Genomic DNA, 18,890 nt, shown 5'->3' with positions numbered 1-18,890 from the left:
CTGGCCAGGTTTCACAGTTAGTCTGTCTTGTGGACTTTGTTACCATTTTTTAGTCTAGTAAAGCAATGACATTAGATTTCTGTGATTTGTTTTTGAGTTTTCCTTGGAACCTACAAAGTACCTAGTCTCTCTTATGAAGAGACCTTCTCTAAGGGAATAGCCTAGCTTGTTTTAAAAGAAATTTAATTTGATCTTAGTTTACAAATTGTTTCATTCTTTCAGCAAGCATTTATTGAGCCAGGTACCACTGGGCAACTAAAATCTTTCAAGCATACTCTCCTTCAGAGAGCAAAAGTGGGTGACTTCCTATTTTCATTTTTACCTTAGATACTAAAAAGTTGAAAGCTAAGTTCAGTGCTCAAGTACAACAACTCTCCTTAACCTAGGTTTCTAGCATACTCTTTGCCCTTGACAGTTACATGGCTCTTGACTTTTAATCCTTAATTTAACAATCTTATTTTATCATAAGCCATCTCATATCCGTTTTGGAAATAGGCCAGATGTAAATAATAAAAGTGTCAACCCACTTTTACTAATGATACTAAAATAGCTGATGTTGGGGAATGCTCCAACTTTCAGTGGGAGAAACAATAAGCAAAATTCTGTCCTAGTTCTGGGAAAACTTGCTCTTTACTTGTGGATTGAGTGAATTACAAAATACTTTGAGCTTCTCCCTAGAGGAAAACATCTACATCTACGTCAATATTAAATGGAAGAACTATGCTAACAATTACGTTTTGCTGAAAAGATTTACTGTTATTCCATTGTTTTAAAAGACTGATTAACTTCTTAAACTTCCTTTCCCAATTTCTCTCATTTTCCATAATGGCATCAAAATAGTCAGTCTAACAGTTTTAAGACTCAAAGCTCTAGGTTCATCTTCAATTCTTCCTTATTTTTCTACTGTATCCAATTAGGCATCTAATCCTATTAATTCTTCCTTGACAATACCTTCTCTGTTCCCATTACTACTTCCTTCTGTCCCTTGGGTCCAGATTACTGTAATAATATTCTAATAGATTTCCTATCTCTGCTAATTTAATCTGACTTCCACAACCAACACCAAAATATCTTTTTTAAAACATTATTTTCATCTTTTTCTCTCCTGTGCAAAAAGTTACAATGGCTTCCCATTACCTTCTGAATAATAATAAGAAGAAGAATAGCTAGGCTGTATTGAGCACTTACTATGTGCCAGACCTTTTTTTGTTTTGTTTTGTTTTTTTGTGGTATGCAGGCCTCTCACTGTTGTGGCCTCTCCCACTGCGGAGCACAGGCTCCGGACGCGCAGGCTCAGTGGCCATGGCTCACGGGCCCAGCCGCTCCGCAGCATGTGGGATCCTCCCGGACCGGGGCACGAACCCGTGTCCCCTGCATCGGCAGGCGGACTCTCAACCACTGCGCCACCAGGACCGTGCCAGACCTTTTAATAGGAACTGTACAACCACGTCATTATCCTTATTATTATCATCATCTTTATAGGATGAAGAAACTGAGGCTCAGGTTAAGTTGCTTGCCTAAGGTCACACAGGTAGTAAGTTATAGAGCTGGGATTTGACTCAGTTCTGTTTGGCTCCAAAACCAGTGGTCCTAACAGCTATGCTATTCTGCCCAAACTCTTTAAATTCAATCTCTTCAATTATTTAAGATCCCATAAATCTGGTGCTCTTACCAGTTTTCTTTCTCATTGCTCTGTAGTGCAAATTCCCTTTCAACCAAACTAGCCTCGCTATCGTGTAACCTGCCATATACTTTCTCTCCTCTAAACTTCTGTTCATATGGTTCCTTCTGCTGTTACAGCCTCCCCTCCACCCTCTGCTTGTCCAGATTTTAAACATCTTTCAAGGCCGAGGTCAAATTTTAAGTCACACAACTCACACCACTCTTTATTACAGACTATTTATGACATTTATTGTTTATACTGTGGACAGTAATATTTAAACTCTTTTAATCACGCACTGCATCAATAAAAACTGAGCACATGCTTCCAATTTATGTCTATTGTATTTACATTATCGCCATATACTGTGAATATAGTGTATATTGAGTGCCAGCATATAGTGTGACTCATAGAATATATGCAAGATTAGAGATATAACAAGGATGAGATGAAGATGAAATGATGTTTCTAGAAATTTTAAAATTTTATTTTATTAATTATAGATGATTATTGAGAGTCAGTATGAATTCGTATTTCCAATGGTCTTGAGGATTAGAATTACTTTAGCCAGCTCCTTGACAAAGCAGATTAGCTCAGCATTGTGTTTTCAGTCAGGTGGCTGATGAGAAGCTGTGCCAGGAGAGGCTGTTGTCTGCACAGACTTGCATTACTAATCTCTGTCCAAGGTTTCTCGTGGGAATCTTGTTAAGGCACTTGTCCATTTTGCGGTGCTTGGTTTAGTTAAAACTAGATAAAACTGCAATTAGTTGTACTTAGCTAAAGGCCAAAAAAAGGCTCTCCTCTCACAAGATCTTTGGACCCTATGGGCTGAGTGAGGGCACCAGTGTCAATCTGTATGTCTAATATCGGCAAGCTTTCATTTCTTACTGTCTTGGATTTTAAAGTATATAAATTAAATTTCTATTTTGTTTTCTTTTTTCTTCTCAGTGGATCATCTTGTATACCCCCTGGGCTATGACTATGCTTACTTTGGAGATTGACTAAATGTATATGATAAAGCTTGCCTTTCCAATGTGATTCTAGGCCTCTTTAAGGGAAGGCTCATCTGCTTATTTCATGTTCCGCATAATATTTAGCACCAATGTTGGGCAGCCATCACTACTCTACACTTCCAGGACTTTTTCATCATCCCAAACAGAAACTCCGTACCCATTCAGCAATAACTCCCCATTCTACCCTCCCACTCCTGTAACCTCTGTTCTACTTTCTGTCTCTATGCATTTGACTATTCTAGGTAGCTCATATAAGTGGAAGCATACAATATTTGTTCTTTTGTGTTTGGTTTATTTCACTTAGCATAATCTTTTCAAGATTCATTCATATTGTAGCATGTGTCAGAACTTCATTCTTTTTGTGGCTGAATAATATTCCATTGTATGTATATACCATGTAAAAAAACTATTCATCTGGTAAAGGATACCTTTTGGCTCTTGTGAATACTGCTGCTATGAACACTGGTATACAAGTATCTGTTTGAGTCCCTGCTTTCAATTCTTTTGGGTATATACCTAGGAATGGGATTGCTGGATCATATGATAATTTAATCTTTAACTTTTTGAGAAACCAATTTTTTCCCAGAGTTTGCACCATTTTACATTCCCACTAGCAATTCATGTTCCAGTTTCTCTGCATTCTCAACAACACTTGGTTTTTTTTCCCCCATATTTTAAAATAATGCCTATCCTAATGCATGTAAAGCAGTATCTTATTATGGGTTTGATTTGCATTTCCCTAATAAAAAATGATGTTGAGCATCTTTTCATATGCTTATTGGCCATTTCTATATCTTTTTTGGAGGAACATCTATTTAAGTCCTTTGCCCATACAGATTTTCCTCAACTTGTGATGGGCATATGTCTCAATAAACCTATCATAAGTTAAAAATATCCTAAGACGAAAATGCATTTAATGCAGCGAAATTCTGAACATCATAGCTTAGCCTAGCCTATCTTAAACGTGCTCAGAACACTTACATTAGCCTACAGCTGGGCAAAGTCATCTAACACAAAGCCTATTTTATAATAAAGTGAGGAATATCTTATGTCATTTATTGAATACTGCCCTGAAAGTGAAAACTGAATGGTTGTCTGGGTACAGAATGGTTGTAAGGGTATCGGATGTTTACCCTCGTGATTGCATGGCTGACAGGGAGCTGCCATAGCTGCCGCTGCGCAGCATCACGAGAGAGTATCTGACTGCATATCACTAGCCCTGGAAAAGGTCAAATTCAAAATCGAAGTAGGGTTTCTACTGAATGCACATTGCTTTTGCACCATCGTAAAGTTGAAAAATTATAAGCAGAACCATTGTAAATTGGGGACCATCTGTATTTCAAGTGAGTTGTTTTGTTGTTGTCACTGAGTTGTAGGAATATTTTATAAATTCTGGATATTAATCCTTTATCAGATATATGATTTGCAAACATCTCCAATTCTGTGATTGTCTTTTCACTCTCTTTTGATGCAGAAAATTTTTAATTTTTATGAAGTTCAATTTATTTTTTCTTTTGTTACCTGTGTATCATATCCAAAAAATCATTGCCAAATCCAATGACATGAAGCTTTTGCCCTATGTTTTCTTCTAAGCGTTTTATAGTTTTAAGTTTTAAGTTTAGGTCTTTGATCCATTTTGAGTTAACTTTTGTATATGGTGTAAGGAAAGTGTTCATTCTTTCACGTGTGGATGTTCAGTTTTCCAGCACCATTTGTTGAAAAGACCGTCCTTTCCCCACTGAATGGTCTTGGCATCCTTATTGAAAATCAATTGACTATATACGCAAGGGATTATTCTAGGCTCTCTCTATTCTATTCCATTGGTCTATACGTCTGTCCTTATGCCAGAACCACACTGTTTTGATTACTGTAGCTTTGTGTAGTGAGCTTTAAAACCAGGTAGTGTAGTCCTCCCAAGTTTATTCTTTCTCAAGGTCATTTTTCTATTTTGACAGAAAATGCCATTGAGATTTTGATAGGGGTTGCCTTGCATCTGTAAATCACTTTGGGTAGTATTGCCTTTTTAACAATATTAAGTCTTCCAATTCACAAACACAGGATGTCTTTCCATATGTGGGTTATTTTTTTAAGTAACTATTTATGTGAAAAATACTTGCATACTTATAAAAAGGTCAAACAATATGGTAAAGTACAGAGAAAGAAAGAACAAACTGTCACAGATCTCACTACTCATTGATAAGTACTGTTAACCTTTTGGGGAACATCCTTCTGAGCACCTCTCATTTACAGTTTTACGTAAGAAGCATTTGTGGTTTTTTCCTACTTAATATGTAATACATGTTTTTCAATGTCAATGACTAGATTTAAATCATGCTTGTACCATCATTTGCTTAAGCAAACCCATGCTGAAAGACATTTAGTTTGTTGGACTGTGAGTACTATTTGTTAATATAGTATTAATGGTTGGAAAAATAGTTTAATGTTTAATGTTTGATGTTTTCTCTTTTGAATGAAGAAAGGTACAAAGTTTTTCATCTAATCAATTCCTGCATATCCAATGTACTATAATGCATAAGTAATAGATCTCTGTGTGGTAGGTGCAACAATGAAAAGTAGAGAACCGGACACTTGTTTAGAGATTTGTTTATACTCTAGCTCTACTATAGCCCAGTGAATAATAATAAATGTACAGCCAAATGAAGTAAAACTTTGTAAAATCATAGGAACAGGGCATTCAGTTTATCCTCACGTTCTCACCTTTCAGGAAGAAGCCATGAATTTAATGAATAGGGAAACAATGCATGAATGGTGAGTAGTGTGCATTGAATTACTATTCTGATCATATTCAGTTATATCTTTTTTTTTAGGTAGGTAAACTTCAGTACTGATATCTTTTCTTTTGTAAGGAGGTACAAACTGCAATACAGACGGGTCAATCTTGGAAAGAAACTTTGAAGTATGGTATGGTATGGTATTAGCACTTCAATTTTGTAGAAAATTTGAAATTTTTACTGATTTTTCATGTTGGCACTACCTAGTTTTGCTGTAATTTCTAGACATTTAAACTCTCATTTGAAACTAAAATTATATATGCTCCATAATTTTTTTTTTTTTTTTTTTTGCGGTACGCGGGCCTCTCACTGCTGTGGCCTCGCCCGTTGTGGAGCACAGGCTCCGGACGCATAGGCTCAGCGGCCATGGCTCACAGGCCCAGCTGCTCCACGGCATGTGGGATCCTTCCGGAACGGAGCACGAACCCGTGTCCCCTGAATCGGCAGGTGGATTCTCAACCACTGTGCCACCAGGGAAGCCCTGCATAATTTTTTATTGCTCTTAAGAAACAGTTTATGATTTACTCATAAAAATAACTAATTGTTTGAGAGTGGGGTTCAAAGTAAATAGTTGTCTGATACAAAACCACTGTTCCTGTGGATCAACTTCCTCTCTGTCCTAGTGAGTCTAAAAAAAGTTCAGTTGTGCTGGTTGAATTGCTTAGATGATGAAATGATAAATGATTTCACTCCCTTCTATGTAATTTATTAACTATATATTAGAATTTTAAACCACAGGCCATGGATTTACTGGGAAAATACTGCATTTTTATGCCTGTAATACATATACTCCTACTAGCATTTTAACGTACAGCCTTTCATTTAAACATGTTTGGAATGTAGTTACATTCCTTGCTAACATTTTTTTATGTCCCTGTACATATTATAATTACTAAGTTGTAGTAGTTGAATGATGTTTAGGGTTCTTTTCCATGGACATCTCAGATAATGACAAAATAAGAACTGAGCTGAAATTTGAGTAGAAGAGGTTCTGGTTAGATGTCAGTTTCTAGATTTGGGGATTATTAGGTAGGGAAATGGGTCATCAGCAGAAGCAGTGACATCTTATTTTCTTTTGAGCCCTGAGCGCCTTAGATTGCCATCTATTCCTGATTTATGAATAAGTCCTGAAGAATGAGTAGATAACCTCTGGAGCCTGTCACTTTTCATGTTTTGGTGCTAATACAATTTATAGAGGCTCTTGGATTCCCTTAACTGACCTAATTCTAATTAATTTAAGTGTTAGTGTGAGTGAGTAAATCTGCAAGTGTGTTAGAAAGAGGAAGGAAACATGTAATATAACTTTACTTGTGTCTTGGAGAAGAAAAGAACATGTTTTAAAATCCTGAATTGTGTGGTCCTGATTTTGTCCACGTAAAATCTATAAACATTTTTATAGCTGTTTATTTTTGTTGTCCCATTTGCATCTTCGTTCTAACCAAAGCTTTTTTGATCCTTTCCTGGACACAGCATTGTAGTTTTCAATAACAAATCACAGGTCAAACCCAAAGAGAAAGACTGAAATTTAGGATTTGTGTATCTGTTAGGTATTGCTCAATATTGAGTAGTCACATTCTAGGTCTTTTTTGGGTGCTAGGGAAGCCCCTTATCCGGCATGTAGCTCTCTTTCCCAAAAGGCAAAAGGTGCCTTTGCTTATTGAAGTGAATCTTGGGTTCCCTGCTTGCTTTAGGATGGTGAGAGCTCCATGGTACAACCACTGACGCAGTAAGGATTCCCTTCCCCGTGCCATAGCTATCACCCTCAGCACCTGATAAGTAAGCAATAGGTGCTACAATTGGACACTGCTTATAAAGAGTAACAACGATTTAGAGAAACCACCTTCTCCAAAGTCCACTGATTTAATTCTAGCACCCCCAACAGCTTCTCTCACCAGGGCGACTGAGAAGGTAAGAAAGGAGTGTCTAAAAGTCTGTGTCCCTTGAAATACTTATAAAACATCAATGTTTCACCACCCAAATCTTTTGGGAGATACATTTTGCTATAGTTATAGCTGATTCAAAATGGCAGTTTTCCCTTTCATTTCTTAAACTATTATTTACATATTACAAAAGTCACCAATCTTTAAGTATACGATTTGATTAATTTTGGTAAATGTGTACAATCCTGTAACCGTAACCATAATCAAGATATAGAACAGTTCCGACACTCTGAACAGTTTCCTCGTGATCTTTCGCACTTGATCTCCTCCCCCCACCCCTGCCCACCCTAGGAAACCACTAATCTGCTTTCTGAGAAAAGTTATACCGGGTTCAATCCCTGGTTGGGGAACTAAGATCCGCAAGCTGCACGGTGCAGCCAAAAAAAAAAAAAAAAATTGTAGCTCCAGGTTCTGTGACAACCAAACAAGTAATGTCTTTTTAGCTAAATTAAAATGTCATCGTTTTGGTTTATCTTTTTTTTTTTTTTTTTTTGCGGTACGCGGGCCTCTCCCGTTGCGGAGCGCAGGCTCAGCGGCCATGGCTCACGGGCCCAGCCGCTCCACGGGATGTGGGATGTGGGATCCTCCCGGACCGGGGCACGAACCCGCGTCCCCTGTATCGGCAGGCGGACTCTCAACCACTGCGCCACCAGGCAAGCCGTTTTTGTATTTTTGAAAAGAATCAACTAAGAATGTGTGAGAACATGTGACCATATGAAGAATCAGTAATTCATTAACCCTGTCTGAACATAGCCATCCTCTGACCCAGCTTGTTCATAAGGATCAGAGCTAACTCTCGAATGAACAAATGAACGTTTAACAACCATATCCCCTTATTCACTCATGATTTTCACCTTGTCTTAAGGCAGGTCACAGCCAGGACTACAGGTCCTTCTAGCTTTTTTTCCCCACAACTTGGGAAAATCCTGAATCCTTATAAGTTACAAGACAGTTTTCTGTCCTGAGGCTTTCCTGTTTTTACCTAGATTTAGAGAAAAGCAGTGAAATCATGTGATGTGGGATACTACATACAGTCCTCTTTTAGTGTATATCCTTAGATCTGTTATAACGAAATAGTCACAGCTGATCTTTTTCAAATGTTTTCTTGTAACGATTATAATTTTATTTTAGAAGAAGTCAAAGTCCCAACCAACACTATTAGACCAAGTATCCTTGGACCATTAAAAAGAAAAGGTACTTTTATCTACCAACAGAAATAAATATAACTTTATTTTCATAAGATATCACATAAAATCAAGTATTATACAAAAATTCATTTTAAAGGATTTATTTATTTAAAACATATTTGATAAATTACTAGAGGCCTTTTGTTTCACTGAAATGAAACTATGTGTAAAGACATTTTGAAAGCTATAAAGGGCCATGTGAATTGAAAATTTTAATTCCAGTTTAGTCAACTATTATGATTTTCATTATATAATTCACCAAGCTAGCTGCCTTAAATACTTTCTGAAACAAGGTGGGGAATGAATGAATAAATAGAGTGATTCAGCCATCAAGTATTCTCCTGAATCTCAACCCCTGACCTGCCCCACCACTACACGTCCACGTTGATATCATATGAATAAGTTGACACAAATTAGATCCACTTACAGCACTAAAAATATATGCTAAAGTGTATGTTGATGTTTCAGTTGTTTATGGGGGTTCTGTTTGGTTAAATATATGGAAAATGATCCACCTATTCAGTAATAAAAGGGCAGGGAAAGAACAGAAGTGGTTTTTTTTTAAACTGCCACAGTTCTGGATCCCCTTTCTCACCCCTGCCTCACTAAGCTATGTACTTCTTCCTTTTTTTGGATATGACTACTGAATTATGGGCTTAATACAAAGTTAAACTATAATAAGGAGGGGAAATGGGAAAGGAGATTAAACTTAAAAATGTGTATTTGTGAAAAATCCATTAAGATGGGAAAGAAGAAGGAGAAAGAAGAAGAAATGGAAGTGGGGGGGCAGAGGTAGGGGAAGAGCAAAACTAGAGGGAAGGAAACTGAAATGCACTGCAATGTTCCCTGCATTTGGCATGAATTAATGGCAGTCTCCCTAACAACATACCTAACTCAGCGTGTACTCGTTATATTCTAAGACTAAGAGGAGATCAGTTCTGGAAAATGCTCTTTTACAAACTAAGCACATTGTTTTATGACAATGGATCAATGACCTAGCTTAAGTGTCTTTTACCTGTGCTGTGAAGTTTGGGCTAATGTTGAAAAAACATTCAAATGTATTAGCAGTTGAAGAGCTGTTAGGAAGTTGGGGGGGGGCATCATTTGAGTATTTAAAATCAAATACGCTTAAATTAAAGACAGTGTTTTACTAAATTAAAATAATTCTTCTTTTAACATAACACATAAAATGTTTCATGATGTTGAAAATGCCTGGAATTTTCTTAGAATTTATGATTTTAAAAATTGTTTTTATATTTCAATTTTGACATAATAGACTTGGTTTCCATCCAGTGTTTTGGTGGATGTGGCATGTTCCACATGAGCTTCTTGTACCTGGTTTTCAGCTGCTCTGGAAGTTAACTGCCTCATTTCTTTGAGGTGTCCCTAAGAACTCCAAAGCAAATTCTATAAGTACCACACGGTCTATATGTTTTAAGTCAGACCCTCCCAAATATAGTCTATACAGATCTGGTCAAAGTTTATCTGACTTTCCAGATGTAATAACAGATTAAACAGAAATTTAATTTTAATTATATATTTTGGAATATGAATATTTATTTGGGAAACAACAAAGTATGTCCGATTATCACATTAATACAAGTGAAGTGTGGGGAAAGATGGTATAAAAAATCAAAAAGAGGTCCTGGGGGGGAAAAACAAAAAAAGAATGAGGACTCTCTGTAAAGTGGAGGAGAAATAAGGGTTAGAGTCTCCAAGCATATGAAGGCATATTTTATGGTGATTAGCAGCAATTACTTCCGTTGGGAACAAGCAAGAAAAAATAAGGCTTCAAGTGGGAATTCTGAGAAATCTACAGAGATTGGGCAGCTATAAATATTGTTTTACGAGTAATAATGATTTTAGCAAAGAAAATTTTAATTTTCTTCTATGATGAATTTGTTTTGATTTGCCTTGTTTTTAATTTAAACCAAAAAGGAGAGATGAGTAGTTTTTCCATAATGGTGTAAGTGTATCTGGCATGAGATATGATAATACCTAGACCTCTTTCGAGCTTTATGAGCCATGATTATACTCCTAAGGAAGGTCTGGAAATCTCTATTCCTAGGGATATTTTTTAATGAGTAGGTGGCCGTAGTGTTTTATCATTCAAATATATTCCACCATAGAAGTTATGGACTTGATCATCAGTTTTACTCACATCCAGACATGGTTATCACATGAATGTGTAACATTTACTTCAAAGTGAAGATTATAGCAATGTGGTTTTTTGAGATTAAGTTTTTCTCCCTAATCTTTGAAAATGTATTTATTTTGTTCATTGTATGCTGTAAAAAAAAAATTGATCTATTTAGTTCATTGTGTATGTTTAGCAAAATAAGGAGAGCAGTAACTTAAAAGTTTTAAAATAAGGAATGAGATTAAATTATGGTACATCCTTACTACATAGCTATATAAATTTATGTTGTAGAATTTAGTTACTAATATGAGAAAAATTATAATCATTAAAAACAAAAAGTAGATTACGTATCAGTATTATATACAGTGCAAATCCAATTTTGTTTAAAAAAATCATGTATACACACATTCAGGAATTACTGAAAAATGGTTATCTCTGGATAATGGTGATGTAAAATTTTCTTCCTTTTGTTTTTCTGTATTTTATAAATTAATTGCAATGAACAAGTTTTACTTTTGCAATTAAAAGCATAATAAACACATTAGACAAAATATATCTACCTTGATCTGCATTTTCGTCATAGGTGAAATGACATTTGAACATCAGCCAAAGAGATTTTTCCAAGACACAACCAACGTGCTTTCTTCTGATACTACCCAGCTATCTGATAGGAATGTATTGTGAGTATTAACATGAGATTTTAAGCATTCATTGGCCACTTTTAACTTGGTTTTTAAGTCTACTTTGGTTATTGTATATACTCAGAAGTATGGTATATTATGAAATACTTTTAGAAGTTTTAAAAAATGAATATCCCAAATGGATACTATAATATTAACTTTAGTTCTTCTCCCCAACACTTACGTGTGACATTAATATATGGTAGACACATTTTTATTTTATATCTTTATTGGATTATAATTGCTTTACAATGTTGTGTTAGTTTCTGCTGTACAACAGAGTGAATCAGCTATACGTATACATATATCCTCATATCCCTTCCCTCTTGAGACTCCCTCCCACCCTCCCTATTCCACCCCTCTAGGTGGTCAAAAAACACGGAGCTGATCTCCCTGTGCTCTGTGGCTGCTTTCCACTAGCTATCTATTTTACATTTGGTAGCGTATATATGTCAATGCTGCTCTCTTACTTCATCCCAGCTTCCCCTCCCTCCCCACGTCCTCAAATCCATTCTCTAACGTCTGCGTCTTTATTCCTGCCCTGCCACTAGGTTCATTGGTACTGTTTTTTTAGATTCCACGTATGTGCGTTAGCATACGGTATTTGTTTTTCTCTTTCTGACTTACTTCACTCTGTATGACAGCCTCTAGGTCCATCCACCTCACTACAAATAACTCAGTTTAGTTCCTTTTTATGGCTGAGTAATATTCCATTGTATATATGTGCCACATCTTCTTTAGCCATTCATCTGTCGATGGACATTTAGGTTGCTTCCATGTCCTGGCTATTGTAAGTAGTGCTGCAATGAACATTGTGGTACATGACTCTTTTTGAATTATGGTTTTCTCAGGGTATATGCCCAGTAGTGGGATTGCTGGGGCATATGGTAGTTCTATTTGTAGTTTTTTAAGGAACCTCCATACTGTTCTCCATAGTGGCTGTATCAATTTACATCCCCACCAACAGTGCAAGAGGGTTCCCTTTTCTCCACACCCTCTTCAGCATTTATTGTTTGTAGATTTTTTGATGATGGCCATTCTGACCAGTGTGAGGTGATACCTCATTGTGGTTTTGATTTGCATTTCTCTAATGATTTGTGACGTTGAGCATCTTTTCATGTGTTTGTTGGCAATCTGTATGTCTACTTTGGAGAAATGTCTATTTAGGTCTTCTGCCCATTTTTAGATTGGGTTGTTTGTTTTTTGATATTGATCTACATGAGCTGCTTGTATATTTTGGAGATTAATCCTTTGTCAGTTGCTTTGTTTGCAAATATTTTCTCCCATTCTGAGGGTTGTCTTTTCGTCTTTTTTATGGTTTCCTTTGCTGTGCAAAAGCTTTTAAGTTTCATTAGGTCCCAGTTGTTTATTTTTAATTTTATTTCCATTACTCTAGGATGTGGGTCAAAAAAGATCTTGCTGTGATTTATTAGACACATTTTTAGAAGTGGGGTTTTGGCATTAGATTAAGAGGTATTAGAGATATACATAAAAATGCAATCTTGGAAAAGAGTCATCGTCTGCCCCATTTTTTCTGTCTTGGATTTTTGAGTGCTTTGTTAGGCTGAGCATATTATTTAAAAGTGTGCCAGTAAAGCAAGTTTTAATGATCAAAATGGGAAATACAGTGAATGGATTTTTATTACCGTTACTATTGGTTTTGTTTTACTGCTCTTATGAAACTGCTCTTGTAACTAATGCCAATTCTTTGCTTCACATATTTTGCATTCATTTGTAGACGAAGCACAGAGATCTCTTGAATTCTGTTATCAATGAGTGGTATTTTCTTTTTCCTAGTCTATCTTCAGATGCTCTTGATAGAAACAGCAGCAGTGCAGGGTCTTCTCATAATTCACCAGCTAAAATCAGCACTGTCACAAACTCTCCTGTGTTGCCTTCTGATTTTAGTTCTCTATTTATTCTAGCAGATGAGCTTTTAACTAAGTGGTTTACCTATCCCAAGACTCTCCCCAATAGAGCAATGGAGAAACAAACGTGCACTCGCTTGATGTCTCTCTCTCTCTCTCTCTCTCTCACACACACACACACACACACACACACACACACATTAGAGTAATAACAGGATTGTATGTGGTATAATTTAGACTATTTCCTATTTATCTTTTCTTCTTAATTTCCTAGAATTCTGTTTCTCTATAGAACTTGCATGTCTAATTCCTGGGTATGCCCTTAAAAGCAATGTAGTAATACTTTCAAAGATGTTTTCTAAATAAGAAGTATGTTGACAATACAATCATACATCTTCAAGTTGCTAATGTATAGAAATATGCTGTACCTTGATTTTTTTTTTAAATAATTGAGAGCTCTATCTATTTATGTGAATAAATAAATAAATAAAATTATACATTCTAATGAAATATTATTGTTCCATTAATCAACAGGTAAAATGGTTTTTCAAGTTATGTACTGAATATTTATGCTAGTTTTTAATATTTTCAGTAATTGCTAGTTTCCATTTGGTAAGGAAAAATCATCTATCAAAAGCAGTTTTAAAATTAAGCTAGTTATACTGTATTGATCCAAGGATTGCCAATTTTTGACATGAATCCTTGGATGTGTAATTTGTTGGGGAGGAATAGGTAGGGGAAGCAAGATGAATGGAAGCTAATTGAATAGCAAGAAAATAATATGTAATTGGGGCTTCACTCAATTTGTACTTAACCTGGTTATCCCTGATCAATTTTGTACTCTAATTAAGTGTGGAAAAAAGACAATGTGGATAAATTGTGGTGTTTTACATTTCTATGAATTACCTTTTATTCATCATCATGACTACTGATTTGATTAAATATAGACTTAATATGTTAGGGCTTTTCTGCAAGAACCATGCACTTCCACTTGTTCCCAAAGGGCTATAAAGGTTTGTTTAAAACCCAATTTTCTATTCAAAAGTCTTAAGGATTTTTTAAATAAGAAAAATCATGTATTAAAAATTTTAAATATAAAGTAAGTGCTTTAGGTAATTGGGGGTAGTATTAGCATTTTGAAAAATAGAAATGTATCTTCATGAAATGAAGTTGAAAATTGGTTTAAATTTCCTCAGCTAATGAAGGTAGGAGTGGCTATCTAAAATATTTATTAAACGTTTTTCCTTGTCATTAGAAATAATCAGAATGATGGAAATCTGATGTAGGTATATTCCACATGGGAAAAAGATTGGCATCAAGAATTTTTTGACAATAGCCCTGATGGAATTGATTAGAATGTATATATACGGCAGGGGGAGATTCTATTCACCTGTGAATAAATGAAACTGAATATTTCTGAGATGACTGGAATCATATGGTCTCCTGAAACTGGGATAGGATTCTACAAATTGGCTAAGGACAAGTGAACTATCAATATTGCCTTTGTTACTTAGCTTCTTGCCAGACTTCAGTGGACGAGTTGTGAACATATAAGGGGGCCCTCATGGAATGAGGTGTGATTGCAGTGGTGTTCCTTGATGAAATTATAGATCAATGACAGAAAAAAAGGTCCCCATGTGCTATCGACACTTCAGCAAAAAAAGTTTTTCAGAATGATCAAGTACAAAGACTAAGGATGGAGAAAGTGAACAATGGGGGTGAGACTACTACTCATTTGTGTGAGGAACTTTCATCAATAAATCTTGGTAATCTTGGCTATCTCATCTCAATATACTTTTTTTTTTCAACTTAGACAATTTCTTTCACTCTATTTCGTTAGTTTTTATTGTTTTAGCTGAATCCTAGGATGCCACAATCACTATAATATGCTCAGAATTGAGGACTTTGTAGTTGGTTTTCCATTCTGTTACCTTTCGAGCTTGTGTATTGGGGGGCTCCATATCTTAAATGATTTTCTATTTATTAATTTTCAGACCAAAGCAATTCTAACTTTTACATGAGGTATTTTGTGGTTGATTTTTTTTTTTTTTTTTTTTTTTTGCTGTACGCGGGCCTCTCACTGTTGTGGCCTCTCCCGCTGCGGAGCACAGGCTCCCGTCGCGCAGGCTCAGCAGCCATGGCTCACGGGCCCAGCCGCTCCGCGGCATGTGGGATCTTCCCGGACCGGACCATGAACCCGCGTCCCCTGCATCAGCAGGCGGACTCTCAAACACTGCGCCACCAGGGAAGTCCTGTGGTTGATTTTTTTTAAATTATGGAAAGACTATGTTTTGTTATCCTAAACATGCCAAGGAATTGTCATGCCAGTTTTCCACAGGGAAGGACACGTATTAGTTTCCTAGGGCTGCCATAACAGAGTACCACAAACTGGGTAGCCCAAGACAACAGAAATGGATTATCTCATAGATCTGGAGGCCAAAAGTCCAAGATCAAGATGTCAGCAGCATTGGTTCCTTCTGGAGGCTTTAAGGGAGAATCTGTTAATGTCTTTCTCCTAGCTTCTAGTGGTTGCCAGAAATCCTTGCCTTGCAGACATATTACTCCAGTCTCTGTCTCCATCATCACTTGGGGTTCTCCCTGTGTCCTTGTGTTTTCACATGGCCTTATAAAGACATCAGTCATTGGATTTGGGGCCCACCCTAATCCAGCATGACGTCATCTTAACTTGATTATATCTGTAGAGACCCTATTTTCAAATAAGGTCACATTAACAGGTGCTGAGGGTTAGAAATTCAACATTTATCTTTTTGGGGACACAATTCAACCCACAACAGGATAGTTTTGGTATTTTGATTGTTCCAATTTTCTTAAATTAGTTTTTAAATTGTCTATCTTATAACCCATCTTTAAAAAAATGTAAGAACAAGAGGTGATCATATTGTACATAAGTGTTTGTATGTCTCCTTCCTATATATTATAAATGTATATAGGTGTATATATATATATGCTAGTTTTCACATTGTCACTAAGAGGATAAATGAAAATGGAAATAGTTTTTCATATACTTTAAAAGCATCGTTTTTAACCCTTAAATATGTGTTCGTGTTCAATCAAGTATTCTTATTTTACTTATAACCTTATAAAAGAGCAGCACCCAGATACATCCTAACATGAAAACTCACTGCAGTAATAAATTAGATTCTCAGACCAGGGAAAAAAATATGGTTCTTAAAATTTATAATGACTAAGTCAACTAATCAAGCTTGTAATTTCAAGTATATTCAATAAGTATCTAATGAATACTTTCTGTGTACATAAACTATACTTAAAACTGTAGGTTATATGAAGATGAGTGAGATACTATTGCTATCTTTAAGCAGGATAACATAAGTGCAAAAATGACGGTACAAGGCAGTCTAAGATAATATGACTATAAATACACATATGAAAGGACCTCTGTACTATAAAAGTATGAGAGAAAGACAATATTGAAATTACAGAAACTTAGATCTTAAAGGATTTTAGAAGCCTTTTAATCTACCTCTCATTGCAAGAATCCTTTTAAGAACTCCAGACAGGTTACCTTTTAGCCTGAGTTTGAAATCTTGTGATTTCAAAGTGACTGACTGAACTCCGTCACAGGCCAGTTCATTCTATTGTTGGACAACTCTCACTATTAGAAAGCTCTTACATTAAAAATGGGTATGGAGTTAGAATTTGTATCTACGTGGCCTGTTTCACTGGCTCTTTAGAACTGAGGCAAATCAAGTGAGATTTTAAAAGCACACGAGTTAAGATTCTAATTCTGCATTAATCTTTGTCCCTGCTCCTTGAATTATTAGTACTCCCACTACAGGATATTTAATCTCATCTGCTAAATGAATTTTTAAAATTCACCTAGAAGCAACTATATATAAATATCCATGATGAAAATGCATGTATGGTACTTTGGATATCTATGGAGAAAACTAATTACAATTTGCCTGAAGTGTTTTTAAATATTTTAAATCTTAAAAGTTGAGCTTGAAAAATACATCATATAGGTAGACTTCACTCTCAGATAGTTGAAATTGTGCATTTTTAAAAGGCCAGAGAACAATAAGTTACTCTGGTGAAAAGGTAGCTTTCTTTCCCTTAAATTCCATGATATCTCACAGCATTTCTTAAAATGTGCTTCTTAACCCAAGAGTAAATAAGATTGATTTTTACAAATGTCCACAAGGTATAGGTGGAAAAGAATAGAAATAGGAATCATATAGGAATACAGGAATCTTGGAAACTTGCTCAACTTTCTTCATAATGGGAAACAATGACCCTAGTCTCTCAGAAGAAATGTGTCAAACTGATGCAGTTATAAACTGAATCCCATAACTTGCCCAATAAGCTATTGTATGAAATCGGAGATCTCTGTGGCATTACTGACAGCAAAGCAAATTGGTAACATTGGTTCACACCAACCTTTTAGGCGAGGGAACAGCCTACATTATTAGTGAGTACAGAAGTCAGGAAGCCTGACTTGTAGGTCCAGCTCTGTCACTAGCTCTGTATGACTTTGGGCAGGTCACGTCACCTCTCTGGGTTTCATATTTCCAATCGGTAAAATAGAGTTGGACTAGATATTTGTAAGATCCCTTCTGCCTCTTAAAATGTTATTTATTCTGTAAAAACATCTGCCTTCATCTTTGCTAGCATGACAGCGAAAGTCATGATGACATTAAATTTCAGAAGGCCTTAAGAAAATATTTAGGAAATTAGAGAGCTTTGTACCTAATATTTTGATTCTTTCTGGCAACAAGAAACTCATTTTCTTCAGCCTCAACAATAGTTTCCTCTCTTCTATGAATTATGCATGCTTTATGATGAAATGTGGAAAGCTCATTTCCCCCTGGTTTCTTGTTTTGTGTGGATAGATGATCCTCTAAGGATTTCCATATTAATAACAAGTTCCCACTGACAAAACACTAATCATAAAATTTTCTTTCTACTATAACTACAGCTTGAGACAAAACAAAATAAAGGTATACTTGGTGTATATATATATATATATATATATTTTTTTTTTTTGCGGTACGTGGGCCTCTCACTGTTGTGGCCTCTCCCGTTGCGGAGCACAGGCTCTGGACGCGCAGGCTCAGCGGCCATGGCTCACGGGTCCAGCCGCTCCGCGGCATGTGGGATCCTCCCGGACCGGGGCACGAACCCGTGTCCCCTGCATCAGCAGGCGGACTCTCAACCACTGCGCCACCAGGGAAGCCCTATACTTGGTATATTTGTTTCAGAGAAGCAAAGGAGACAGCGCCAAAAGCAACATCAACTATAAAAAAATTCTGTCCCAATACACATTTGGAAGTACTCAACTAGTACTAAAAAGCAGATAACCAGCAAAATAGCCTTTTCTTTTTCCTTGATAATCATTATATGGCTATAAGAAAAATTTCTTCCTCTAATTTCAGTTTAGTTGATTTTTTGGCATGACTCGTGTTTGGTAACTCTCCATTGAACACAAATGAAAAAGGACACACTTGAAAGTCGCGAACAGCTGGTCTGTGACTCTGTGCTGAGGAAAGAAATATTTTGAAATTACACTATCCAGCAGAGGAACCTAAATATACTTTTCATTTCTAGTCCCGCTTTCCTGAGAAGAAGGGT

At 36.2% G+C, this 18,890-nt stretch overlaps 1 protein-coding gene across 1 annotated transcript in view; it reads left to right on the top strand.

Annotated features, from left to right (window-relative positions):
• The window catches only part of PABIR3 (PABIR family member 3), a 57,327-nt gene that overhangs the window by 22,559 nt on the left and 15,878 nt on the right, over positions 1–18,890 (top strand). The window contains exons 4-5 of the mRNA XM_089904069.1: positions 5,399–5,442; positions 11,316–11,412. Of these exons, the coding sequence (XP_089760195.1) occupies positions 5,399–5,442; positions 11,316–11,319 (48 nt within the window). The 3' untranslated portion in view covers positions 11,320–11,412. The remainder of the gene's footprint in view (positions 1–5,398; positions 5,443–11,315; positions 11,413–18,890) is intronic.

This window comes from Delphinapterus leucas, chromosome X, assembly GCF_059928025.1.
Source record: "Delphinapterus leucas isolate spDelLeu-1000000601 "Yukka" chromosome X, BTC_Dleu_Yukka2, whole genome shotgun sequence".
Classification (NCBI taxonomy): domain Eukaryota; kingdom Metazoa; phylum Chordata; class Mammalia; order Artiodactyla; family Monodontidae; genus Delphinapterus; species Delphinapterus leucas.
Note: the sequence above shows the minus strand (reverse complement) of the source record. Positions and strands in the feature narration are given on the sequence as shown.